Source organism: Pelodiscus sinensis, chromosome 3 (genome assembly GCF_049634645.1).
Source record: "Pelodiscus sinensis isolate JC-2024 chromosome 3, ASM4963464v1, whole genome shotgun sequence".
NCBI classification, from domain to species: domain Eukaryota; kingdom Metazoa; phylum Chordata; order Testudines; family Trionychidae; genus Pelodiscus; species Pelodiscus sinensis.
The window spans coordinates 50,918,792-50,931,817 of NC_134713.1; the positions used below are offsets into that span (position 1 = coordinate 50,918,792).

Here is a 13,026-nt window from a genome sequence, read left to right on the forward strand (position 1 = left end):
TGCTACATGAAGCTAATAGAAAAGGTGCAAATTGTTCTTAAGCACCCATTGTTTGGTTTTAATGACATAAAAACAAACAATGAGTACTTAAGAACAATTTGCACCTTCTCTGTCAGCTTCATGTACCATAGACATTCCAAGGGATTATTTCTTTCCCCTTTTATTCCTGTTTTCTTCCACCACCCCATCCCTTATTTATTTAGAAACTGGACCTTTAATAAACACAGTGTCAACCATGGTTATGCATCTAATACCTGGCAATAGGATTTAAACCCATGAATGTCTGACCCATTCAAAATACAGGACTATGTAGCACTTTAAAGACTAACAAGATGGTTTATTAGATGACGAGCTTTCGTGGGCCAGACCCACTTCCTCAGATCAAATAGTGGAAAAAAATAGTCACTCAGTAATATCAACTGAGCTCTAACAAAGTAAAAGGTATTAATAAATTGCATGATTTTCTTAAAATCCTGACACCCACAGCTCCCAGGTGATTTAAGTCAATGGTGGTGCAGAGTACCTATAATACCAGGCCAATAATACACTTCCTTGAAATAGTCAGCATTGTTTTGGTGTGCTTCAGCATATAAAATACTATGTAGCAGAGTGAGGACATTTACATATTAAGTAACTAGCTTGATACAGTTGTATTTTGTTATCCTATCAACTACTTTCCTAATAGACTTGTAAAATGAATAATATAACAAAAGCTGGCAACAGAGAGTCTGTGATACTCTGTGTTATAATTTAATAGTACCAAGATCAGCTATCTTTAGTATTTGGTCATATGAAGATGAAGGATTTATTGTATTATCGCTTCTGCGAATTATTTTGTATGTGTAGTTTAAACTTCAAGATTAACTTATGTATTGTAATTATCCTAATAATGTGAGTGTTTAAGAATGCACTTCCGTGCTATCATCTACTTTACTGCATCTTAATTATACATTGTGGGTACTATTCTCAGCTAATGTAAATCAGCATAGTTCTACTGAAGTGAGTTACTTCAATGGAGCTATTTCAAATTATGCTAGCGGTGGATATTTCTCTCTATGAACATTCCAAAGGAGCAAAGAGCAAAAGAAATTATATTACTATTGATTGGAATTTATGCAGTCACATTATTATCAATATGATGTCATATCAATAATACTAGTGGTTTATAATGGAAGCACTGATAGAATCTAATGTCTTGAGGCATCATGAGGAAATTATAGAATATATAATGGAAACAAAAACTTTTCTAACTGGCATGCTATTTTATATTAGTAGACAGTATCAAACAAGGAATAATGTAATAGTTTAATAGAAAAATATCTTTTACCTTTCTGGTAACAGAGCTCTTACATTTTAAAATGTCACCAGAATTTTGAAGAATTGCATTTATGGTTGCTTATCTGTTATAATATTAATATTTTCATTTTCAATGGCTTTAAAACCTTTTATTCTATATTTGTTTGGACAGGTACATCAGATCTGAGAGGTCAATAATTCTAATTAATTTCTGCCTATCTATTATCTCATCAAATATTCTTATACTGGTAGGACAAACTCAGACACATAATAAGGTATGAATGATTATATTGACTTTTTATTTTAATATCTATCTTTTTGTGTTTAATTTGGATACAAACCAGTTCTAACAGGAGTAGAGAGGTTTTGGTAAAATATTAACAGGCAAAGGAAGTGATTTAATATGTTTCTTAATTTTTTTCCTTCAAAAATCCCTTTTGGTATTATTCCCTTTAGATATGCTGTGTTCTCTGTGGTAGTCTTGTGTGTTTTGTAACAAAATTTCAAAGCTAAAATAGTTCAAAGACATACAACACATCAAAAGCAAGAGTTCTGGCTCATTATAATAGTTGTAATAGGATTGTGCTACAATGTTGGGTTTTTATTTTTTTATGTTTTTGTCTTTTTATTACTACACTAACACTCTAAGGCAAGTGTGAATTGCTTGGAAGTTAGAGTACTACTCTTGAAAATGTGTACAAGCAGATGTACTCAGATGCTGTAGCAAGACTGTATGGGTACCAGATAAATTATTAAACTATTTAAACCTTTCCTTGCTAACGGATATAGAATAGTAAGAAGCTTGTACATTTTGTTTATGTATATATTGCAGGATTTATATTAATCTCAACAGAATCTGGTTTCAGATTGTTAGTGAGATCTCTTTATCACATGTAGCCACTACTGGGTCATCACAATTTTCTGAGTGATACTGAACAGCTTTTCCAAGCAACAGAAAGTTGTTTAAAATTAAATAAAACTGGTTCAGATGATTTAGAAAAACAGTATACTGTATTCTTTTACAATTAACCTAAATATTAGATAGTATTGTACTTGTCTTCATCTATTACTGTCATTCATATGCACTTTTCAAATCATTGCTTAGTAATTTATCTGAACATCTCTACTTAGTCAATGAGAGGAAGATGGCAACAGGCTAAAAAATGTACCTGAAAATAAAGATTTGTACAATAATTTACAATATAGTATACGAGTATTGTATAATATTGTATAAGTGTATCTATTTGAGACTGCAGAAGTATGTCCAGTGAATCTCATTGAGGAGTTATGCATCTAAAGGCCATGACTAAATTTTTCAAAAGTGTGCAAGTGATTTAGGAGCTTGAGTCCGCTTGGAAGTAAGTGGGATCTGGATTCTTAAGTCATTTCAGTACTTTTGAAAACTTTAGTCCAGAACAAAAACTGGAAAAGTGATATATCGTATTTTATTATACATTAAGTTGCATTCGTTTCAAAGAAGAGCTATCCCCAGTAGTTGGCATTCCCAAATGTGTTGCCTCTGCAGAAGTTTTTCTTTGGTTTCACTGTTCTGAAAAAAGAATAGGAAGTGAGACAGGAAAATAAAACATACCCCTTATTGTCAGAGATTGGACCAGAGATTGTAAGCATCATGGTATGGAGAGAATCTCTAGCTAAGAGAGTGATATTCCCAATCCAGAATATGTGTGCTTGGATCTCGGGAATCCCGGAACCAAGGCAAACTTTAATTCTACTCCTCTGAGAGCTACAGCCCTACTCATTGCATCAACAGCCCTCTCATTTCTAGCTCCTGAGTTCCAGGAAAGTGTTTGGATGTTTCCTCAACTTCTTTTTTGATAATAAGAGATCCTAAGAATGAACAACTTCTGAGGCAATTTGTGAGCGAATAAGAGCACGTCATGATGTCTGCATATTACAGTGTTTTGTGGTGTGAAAAACTGCTCTAAAATGGATATTTTGTGTCTATATATACTCTCTGTAGTCCATATGTTGTCCTTGAAACATATGCAGAACCCCACATTAGTGAGGCCAGATCTTAAATGGATCAAGGGCAGAATATGATCTTTCTTTCCAAAGGAAAAAGTTTCTCTTTTATTCAAACTGGATTTTACTATTGTGTCCACTGCAGAGCTAATGTGTCATTACTCCAGAAGACCACCATTTGCATGCATGCATCATCTGAATGATTGTAAGCTAATGATATGTTTCAGCATAACTTTTAGTCACATGCTTAAGAGCCACTGAAGTCAGAAAAACTTAAGCATGTACTTAAAAACATACTGAAAATCATATAAGTGGTTTGCTGAATCCCAGGTCTAAATCCTTAATACTAGAATTTTTACTTTCGATGGTGATGTGAAAAAGAACCTCCATGTAGATTTCTGTGCCAACAGCTGGAGGGATAATCTTAGTTTGCCTTGTTAACTGAGAAAATTTGGTCTGGAAGTGGCAGAAATAGAGAAGATCTGTGTTTAAACCATTCTTTAGGAGAAAAAAAATCTGTTGTTTAAGTTATATTAGTACTATTCCCTAGTGATACAAACAGGATCCATTTCTGGAGTTTATTAATAGTGTGTGGGCCAAATGCTGCACTTTTTACTCATGTGAAGGTTGAATTGAAATCAGCAGAAATTTTCACTGTCTAAAGACTGCTAGGCAATTGGCTCTTGGAGAATAGGTGTTGCTACTCTGGTACTTCAGCAGACAAGGAAGTAGTTAAATCATTAAAATAGAAAAGGACTTGTCTTCATGTTATGTAAAGAATGAGAGACCTGATTTGCCAAGTTTGAATTCTATAGTGTCCAGTTATCATTTTTGTATCACTACCATCGGATTAGCACTAATCAGTATCTGAATACTAATACCACATAGTTCAAGGATGTGCACATTTGGTGTTCTATTATATAGGCCTAGTTGTTAAATTTTGTATTGGATTTAGAACTGGATCTGAATTTAGGATAAGTTTAGATATGGTCATGGCCCAGTTCTAGCAGTAAATTGTAACAGTGTGTAAATTAAGCAAAATGAAGATATGATCATTACAGTCAGTATGTTGTTGTCCTGGCTTACAGATTGTAGATTCCTCTCTGTTCATTAATCAATCTTATTTGTTGAATAACTGTTCCAACTTTAAGAGACTTGTACTTGTAGGGTTATTTCTGTACACACTGGTCATTTGTCTTTTAAGACTGAGTGTATTCTTCATGGTTTGACATCACTTTCTTTTGTATATGAAGAATTAATGAACCTTAGTGAGCCTGAAATGCTCTACTTTTCTGTAAAAGTATGTTCTGTCCTTTTTTAAAGTAAAAAAGGGGTCATGATATTTCCCACAGGGAGAAATGGACAGAGTGTGTACTGCTAGGGCCATATAAAAGTAGTCTAAGTTCTTCAAAGTTTTTATATTTCAAATGCTTAATGTTTAAAGGCAGAAGTTCTTCCCTCTCAAGTTTTTCAACTTGAAGTTCAGACATTAGGCCTACGTGTAGGCCATGGAGGGTTTTTTTCCGCACCTGTGCTAAGATGGGAGAGGAAGAGGAGGATCATGGTAGTTGGAAGATTTGGGCTGGAGTAGCTGTTTTCACCAGAGAAGCATTTTTCTTTGATCCCTTCATACTGAAACATATTTGTGCAGTTTCTTGGAGGACACAGGAGAGTATTGGTCACCTATTCTCAATGGCTGTGTCTACACTGCACCCCTTTTCCGGAAAAGGGATGCAAATTAGACACATCGGAATAGCAAAATCCATGGGGGATTTAAATATCCCCCGCGGCATTTGCATTTACATGGCTGCCGCTTTTTTCCGGCTTGGGGATAAGCCGGAGAAAAGCGCCAGTCTAGACGTGATTCTCTGGAAAATATGCCGTTTTCTGGAGGATCTCTTATTCCTACTTGAAAGTATCTGCCTCCAACAACTTGAAAGTAGGAATAAGAGATCCTCCAGAAAAGGACATATTTTCCGGAGAATCACGTCTAGACTGGCGCTTTTCTCCGGCTTATCCCCAAGCCGGAAAAAAGCGGCAGCCATGTAAATGCAAATGCCGCTGGGGATATTTAAATCCCCCGCAGATTTTGCTATTCTGATATGTCTAATCTGCATCCCTTTTCCGGAAAAGGGGTGCAGTGTAGACACAGCCAATATGTTTTCCAAAGAAGTTTCCGAATCCAGAAAAGTCTCTGAAACAACACGTAAGACATCTGTAGAGATTTCTGTTCCTTCAAGCACCTGTTTTGAAAAAAAAAAAAGGTTGTTGGAGGCAGAATTTTCACAAAGGCTATAAAGCTTGATTAAAAGTGTCCATGATTAATTATCCTGCTTAAATAAAATCATTGTTGCACTTGGAAGGACATATGAAGCATGTTAATTTACTGTAACATTTTGATACTTCTTTCTGCTTCTTGGTTTCTTTTCTTAGGTAAAACTTGTTGTGTCTAAAATATTAGGCAAATTACTTAAACATGGAGATCTTTCTGATATGATTTGTGTGCTGAAGATACTCCTTTCAATTCTGATTTAAAACTCATTAATATTTGTAATTAAGGGCCTGATTCAGAATCCATTGAAATTAATAGTAAAGATGCCATGTTGAATGAATAAGATAATAGCACAAATAGATATCCTTTGTCAAATACAAGAATATATCCCTAAAATTTGTTGCGACTGCCATTTTTCTTTTGGGAACTATATTTCTAATGATTTGAAGGCTTGATTATTTCATGTAACTTCTTCCATAGTATCTGCTTTCTGTTGCTCTCCCTGCCATCAAGAAAACAGCTGCATTTCTTCACTGCAAGAACTTTGCTCCTTAAAGCTATAAGGATGTATTTACGCTACACCGTAGTTCAAAATAAAATATGCAATTTGAGCTATGTAAATTGTGTATCTTATTTTGATGTTATTTCAAAATAGCTTATTTTGTAATTTGGCACTGTCTACACAGCGCCAAATTTTGAAATAAGTCATTATTTCGAAACACCCCTTACTTCTCGTGGAATGAGATGTATAGGGTCATTGGACTAGCAAGCCAGAAACAATGGGCTGGCTGTTAAAATGCAGGATAGCTATTTTGGGATATTCCAATGTCCTGAAATAGCATTGCAGTGTAGTCGTAACCTAACTCTTGATTATACTCTAGCTCTGACTTATCAGGTGGGCTTTCTCCCCTCCCAGTAGAGTGCTGAGAGAATCATAGATTCATAGGGATGAAAGAGACCTCAGGAGGTTATCAAGTCCAACCCCCTGCTAAATTAAATCATCCCAGCCAAGGTTTTGTCAAGCTGGGACTTAAAAACCTGTAGGGATGGAGATTCTACCACCTCCCTAAGTAAACCATTCCAGTACTTCACCACCCTCCTAGTGAAATAGTCTTTCCTAATCCAACCTAGATCTCCCCCATTGTAACTCGAGATCATTACTCCTTGTTCTGTCATTGCTCCATGTTCTCACCATCCTCTTTGGAACCCCTCCTTCAAGTAGTTGAAGGATGCTATCAAATCCTCCCTCACTTTTCTCTTGTGTAGATTAAATAACTCCACATCTCTCAGCCTCTCCTCATAAGTCATGTGTGCCATCATTTTTGTTGCCATAAGCTGGACTTTCTCCCATGCATTCAAATCCTTTTTGCAATAGGGGCAGAGGGAAAGAATTGGATATAATACTCCAGATGAGGCCTCACCAGTGCAAAATAAAGGGGAATAATCACTTCTCTAGATCTGCTGGAAATGTTTCTACTAATGCACCCCAATATGCCATTAGCCTTCCTGGCTACAAGGGCACATTGTTGGCTCATATCCAGCTTCTTATCCATTATAATCCTCAGGTCCTTTTCTGACAAACTACAGCTTAGCTAGTCAGTCTGCAATCTGTAGCTATGCTTGAGATTCTTCCGTCCCAAGTGCAGGATTTTACACTTGTCCTTGTTGAATGTCATCAAATTTATTTTGGCCCAATCCTTCAATTCGTCTAGGTCATTCTGGACCTATCTCTGTCCTCCAAAGTATCTACCTCTCCCCGTAGGCTAGTGTCATTTGCGAACTTGCTGAGGGTGCAATCCATCCCCTCATCCAGGTCATTCATAAAGATGTTGAACAAAACCAGCCCCAGAACCGACCCTTGGGGCTCTCCACTTAATACCGACTGCCAGCCAGACATCAAGCTATTGAGCTACCTGTTGAGCCTGATAATTTAACAAGCTTTCTATCCACCTTACAGTCCATTTATGCAATGAATTTTTCTTTAACTTCATGGCATGAATACTGTGGGAGACAGTATCAAAAGGTTTGCTAAAGTCAAGGTATATCACATCTACCACCTTCCCATGTGCACAGAGCCAGTTACCTCATCACAGAAGGCAATCATGATGTGCAGACATGCGCTTGGTGAATCCATGTTGACTATACCTGATCACTTTCCTCTCTTCCAAGTGCTTCAGAATGGATTCCTTTGAGGAGCTCTTCCATGATTTTTCCAGGGACTGAGATGAGAATGACCAGTCTGTAGTTCCCTGCATTCTCCTTTCCTTTTCTAAAGATGGGCACTACATTTGCCTTTTCCAGTCATCCAGACCATCTCCCAATTATCATGACTTTTCAAAGATAATGACCAATGTGACTGCAATCCCATCAGCCATTTTCCTCAGCACCTCAGATGCATTGGATTCAGCCCTGTGTATGTGTCCAGCTTTCTAAATAGTTCTTAACCTGTTCTTTCTCCACTAGGGGCTGCCCACCTCTTTCCCATACTATACTGCCTAGTGTAGCAGTCTGGGAGCTGATGTTGAGTTTCCACATCATTCAGTAAGGATCCCACACCTTTTCTGACCACCTTCTTTCTTTTTATCTTTTACATCCCTTGCTAGCAGCAATTCCAATTGCAGTTTGGCCTTCCTGATTACACCCCTGCATACTCAAGCAATATATTTATACTCTTCCCTAGTAATCTATCTAAGTTTCCACTTCTTGTAAGCTTCTTTTATATGTTTAAACTTGCCAAAGATTTCACTGATTAGGCCTTAATTGAAGCATTGTGATCAGTTTTGGGCACCACATTTCAAGAAAGATGTTGAGAAATTGGAGAAGGTCCAGAGAAGAACAACAAAAATGATTAAAGGTCTAGAAAACCTGAGCTATGAGGGGGGACTGAAAGAATTGGGCTTGTTTAGTTTAGAAAAGAAAAGACTGAAAGGTAACACGATAGCGGTTTTCAGGTATCTAAAAGGGTGTTTACAAGGAGGGAGAAAAATTGTTCTTCTTGGCCTCTGAGGATAAGACAAGAACCAATGGGCTTAAATTGCAGCAAAGGAGGTTTTGGTTGAACAGTGGGAAAAATTGCCTAAAGGGGTTGCAGAATCTCCATCACAGGAGATATGTAAGAGCAGGTTAGACAGACACCTGTCAGGGATGATCTAGATGGTGCTTAGTCCTGCCATGTGGGCAGGGGACTGGACTTGATGACCTCTTGAGGTCCCTTCTGGTTCTATGATTTTGTGATTCTGTGATCTACTTCCCTCCTTGTGTGAGCAGCAGGTGAAACACAGCATGGCCTCTGGTTGATCCCTTCAGTTCTTCTACCAGGAAATTGTCCCCAACATTCTCTATAAATTTCCTTGATTGTCTGTTTACTGCTATATTGGTCTCCCAACAGATGTCAGGGTGATTAAGATCCCCACGAAAGCCAGGGCCTGTGGTCTGGAAGATTTTGTTAGTTGTCTGAAGAAAGCCTTGTCTACTCATCCAACTGATCTGGTGGTCTATAGCAGACACCAACCACATCATTCATAGAATCATAGGACTGGAAGGGACCTCGAGAGGTCATCGAGTCCAGCCCCCTGCCCTCAAGGCAGGACCAAGCTCCATCTACACCATCCCTGACAGATGTCTATGTAACCTGTTCTTAAATATCTCCAGAGAGGGAGATTCCACCACCTCCCTTGGCAATTTATTCTGATATTTGACCACCCTGACAGTTAGGAATTTTTTCCTAATGTCCAATCTAAACCTCCCCTGCTGCACTTTAAGCCCATTACTCCTTGTCCTGTCCTCAGAAACCAAGAGGAACAAATTTTCTCCTTCCTCCTTGTGACACCCTTTTAGATATTTGAAAACCGCTATTATGTCCCCCCTTAATCTTCTTTTTTCCAAACTAAACAAGCCCAGTTCATGAAGCCTGGCTTCATAGGACATGTTCTCTAGACCTTTAATCATTCTTGTCGCTCTTCTCTGTACCCTTTCCAATTTCTCCACATCTTTCTTGAAATGTGGTGCCCAGAACTGGACAAAGTACTCCAGCTGAGGCCTAACTAGTGCAGAGTAGAGCGGCAGAATGACTTCACGAGTTTTGCTTACAACACCCCTGTTGATACAACCTAGAATCATATTTGCTTTTTTTGCAACAGCATCACACTGTTGACTCATATTCAACTTGTGGTCCACTATGACCCCTAGATCCCTTTCTGCCATGCTCCTTCCTAGACAGTCGCTTCCCATCTTGTATGTATGGAACTGATTGTTCCTTCTTAAGTGGAGCACTTTGCATTTCTCTTTATTAAACTTCATCCTGTTTACCTCTGACCATTTCTCTAACTTGCTAAGGTCATTTTGAATTATGTCCCTATCCTCCAAAGAAGTTGCAACCCCACCCAGTTTGGTATCATCTGCAAACTTAATAAGCGTACTCTCTATCCCAATATCTACGTCATTGATGAAGATATTGAACAGTACGGGTCCCAAAACAGACCCTTGCGGAACTCCACTAGTTATCCCTTTCCAGCAGGATTTAGCACTGTTAACAACAACTCTCTAACTACGGTTATCCAGCCAATTATGCACCCACCTTATCGTGGCCCTATCTAAGTTATATTTGCCTAGTTTATCAATAGGGTCTCGCATGATATTCTTATCAAATGCCTTACTAAAGTCTAGGTATATGATATCCACCGCTTCTCCCTTATCCACAAGGCTCGTTATCCTATCAAAGAAAGCTATCAGATTAGTTTGGCATGACTTGATCTTCACAAACCCATGCTGGCTATTCCCTATCACTTTATTACCTTCCAAGTGTTTGCATATGATTTCCTTAATTACCTGCTTCATTATCTTCCCTGGGACAGACGTTAAACTGACCCGTCTGTAGTTTCCTGAGTTGTTTTGAAAATAAAAAAGCATTAGTTGTCTGAGATAAACAAACACTGTTTTCCCCAGGAAAAACACAGTGCTAAACACAAATTTTGAAAAACAGTAAAAATGCATGTTACACATAGGGAAATTAATTATTTTCCATCTTACCGGTTTCTATTAAGTTTAAGAGTGTGCTGAGTTCCCTGCATCAGTGCCTCAAATGGGTTGGCGTGACTTTTTAGAAATAGATGTATTTTCAGGAGTTTTTGCTCTTTCCTACATGCATGCTTATCCATTCTGTTAATAGGATGTATGTGTGCCCAACTAGGAAAGAGTCCATCCTTTAGGGCACAGTGTGAGTTAGATGATCATGGAATGTTTTGTTTTCTTATTGTAGCCTAGGATTTGTGATGCTCACTATTGCAGCATTTTGGTGATAATCCCTTATTTACATGGGTTTACAACTCATCCATAAAGTCTGCTCTGTACTGAAATTTAGGATATATTTTGGGGTAGATGGGTAGGAAAAGGGATTTGAATGTATTCTCTTTGACAACCTAGAGTATAAAAATAACTAAGAATTAGTTTGCATAAATGCTTTAGGAATAAAAATAGCGTAGCAACCAAATAAAACATGCCTAAAGAGTTGCAGATCATTATCCCATAATTTGGATTATATCTCTTGCCTGTTTTGGAAAGAATTAACTTTCCAGTTACTTCCTTTTACAAAATAAATGCTTTATGCTCTCCTCCACCCTGACACAAGTCCAGGGACCCATAAAATTACAAAACCGTGGAAAAAGCCAAGAAGCAGTAGAAGTCAGTGTAGCATGTTCCCTCCTTACTCCCTGAGGTAGCTTGCTGTGTAATTAGGGTTCACCAGGGGCTGCGGAGTCTTTGGGGAGGGGTGGAAGGAGGGAGCAGCACTACATGGGGCATGCTTCCCTCAGATATCCAAGCGGGCCTTAATTCTGCTTCTAGCCCCTGTTAACTGTTGCCCCCTCCCTGCAGCCACCTTATAGAAGGGGTTATTGTGGAGGCAAAGGAGTCAGTGGCAGCACAGCTAAGAAACAGCAGGCAGAAGCTCCAGGGGAGCTGGAACACACACAGTGCAAAAACAACACTGTGCTTGAGTTAGAAAACAATGCATAGGGAATATATTTTGCCATTGAGAATGTAAACTCAGAGCCAAAACTGGTGACTTCTGTGGAACATCACCCATTAATTCCAGCTGAGACTATGGCTACATAGGTGCTCCCACTCTTGTGTACACTAGAAAAGCATTTTAACCCCTTCACTGTTAAGTCTCACTTCTGCCTGTGTGTGGAATTTGAATGAAGAGGCTGTTTTTGAAGGAATGGTATAGCCATGTCATTGCAAAGTGTCTGTTCTCCAAAGACCAATACAAAGAGTGTATTTCATCCCATATGTCCTTGTGCTGTGCACTCCAGAGTACAGAACCTGTTAACTGAAGTGCAGCTCACTTAAAATGAATACCTGTTAAAGTATTAGGCCTCTTTAAACACTGCTACTTCCCCATGCCAAATTCTGACAAAGCCTGTTAACTTCCAGTGGATTTATGCATTGCTCTTAGATTTTACCAGTGTCTCTGGGGAGCAGATCCTACATTACTGCCTCCTAAGTGAAGCTCGGTAGGCAGGTTGTCACTCGTACTATTGATATCTGCCTAGGAGACCAGGCAAAGAAGCTATTTGAAAGCACTGGGTACTCTCTTTCTCAAAATGTCACAACTGTAGCAGTTAGTTTGGGATTCTGTAAACAAACAACTTTTAATGCCACAAGAAAGTGATTTTTTTAGAAATTAGAAAGGTGTAAATACTACCAGCAATACTTAAATGTTTGTTATGAACTCTGGTAAACTCTTTTAAAAAGCATTACTCCACCCCCCAAAAGGGCGGGGGAATAGTCTTATTACAAGCATTCTAATATTTTACAGAGATTTATCCTTGTAGGGTTCAGAGTCCCAGTTGCTCCATCACAGAGGACATTTTATCATGTTCCTCCCTTTATGGAGTTTCTCCCTTCCTTACACTGGGGCCTGTTTTTAATTTCTATCTCTCCTCTGGAAGTCTCTCCCACAAACCTCAGGATAAATACCTCATTCCCTCACAAGCACCTGTTTGAGGAGTTTCAGGCAAGATGTTGATGACTCAAGCTACCTATTTTTGGCTTCACATGTTCTTTCTGGTCTTATGAGGTTTGTTTATTGGATTACAATTCAAATTGCAAAATAGTCAATGGGAGGCAGATGAGACCTATAAAGCCTTGCATAATTCAAATGCTCATGTGTTTGATATATACCATCACATTTCAGGTAGAGGCACTTGGCTCCTAAATAGACATGTGAAACAAGAATTTTAAACTCAGCTATGACTGAAACAGACTCCATTGACTCTATAATAATAATAACTAATCATTATAAATCAACATTCAAGTATCTGATGATTTTCATATTTTTGTGAGAGGCAAGATTTTGCTTGTCAGTCTTCCACTATGGGCAGCACAGATTACCAATCCTCATATCAAAACAGATAAAGAAACAAAATAAAGCCTTTGGTAAAATAAAACATTGTAAAAGAATAAATTCTGGACTA

The 13,026-nt window shown here is 38.2% G+C and overlaps 1 protein-coding gene across 4 annotated transcripts in view; it reads left to right on the top strand.

The window, feature by feature from the left end:
* The window catches only part of ADGRB3 (adhesion G protein-coupled receptor B3), a 632,976-nt gene that overhangs the window by 500,659 nt on the left and 119,291 nt on the right, over positions 1-13,026 (top strand). For all 4 annotated transcript variants that reach the window (XM_075923697.1, XM_075923698.1, XM_014575580.3 and 1 more), the window contains one exon: positions 1,469-1,571. In XM_075923697.1, coding sequence (XP_075779812.1) covers positions 1,469-1,571 — 103 coding nt within the window. The remainder of the gene's footprint in view (positions 1-1,468; positions 1,572-13,026) is intronic.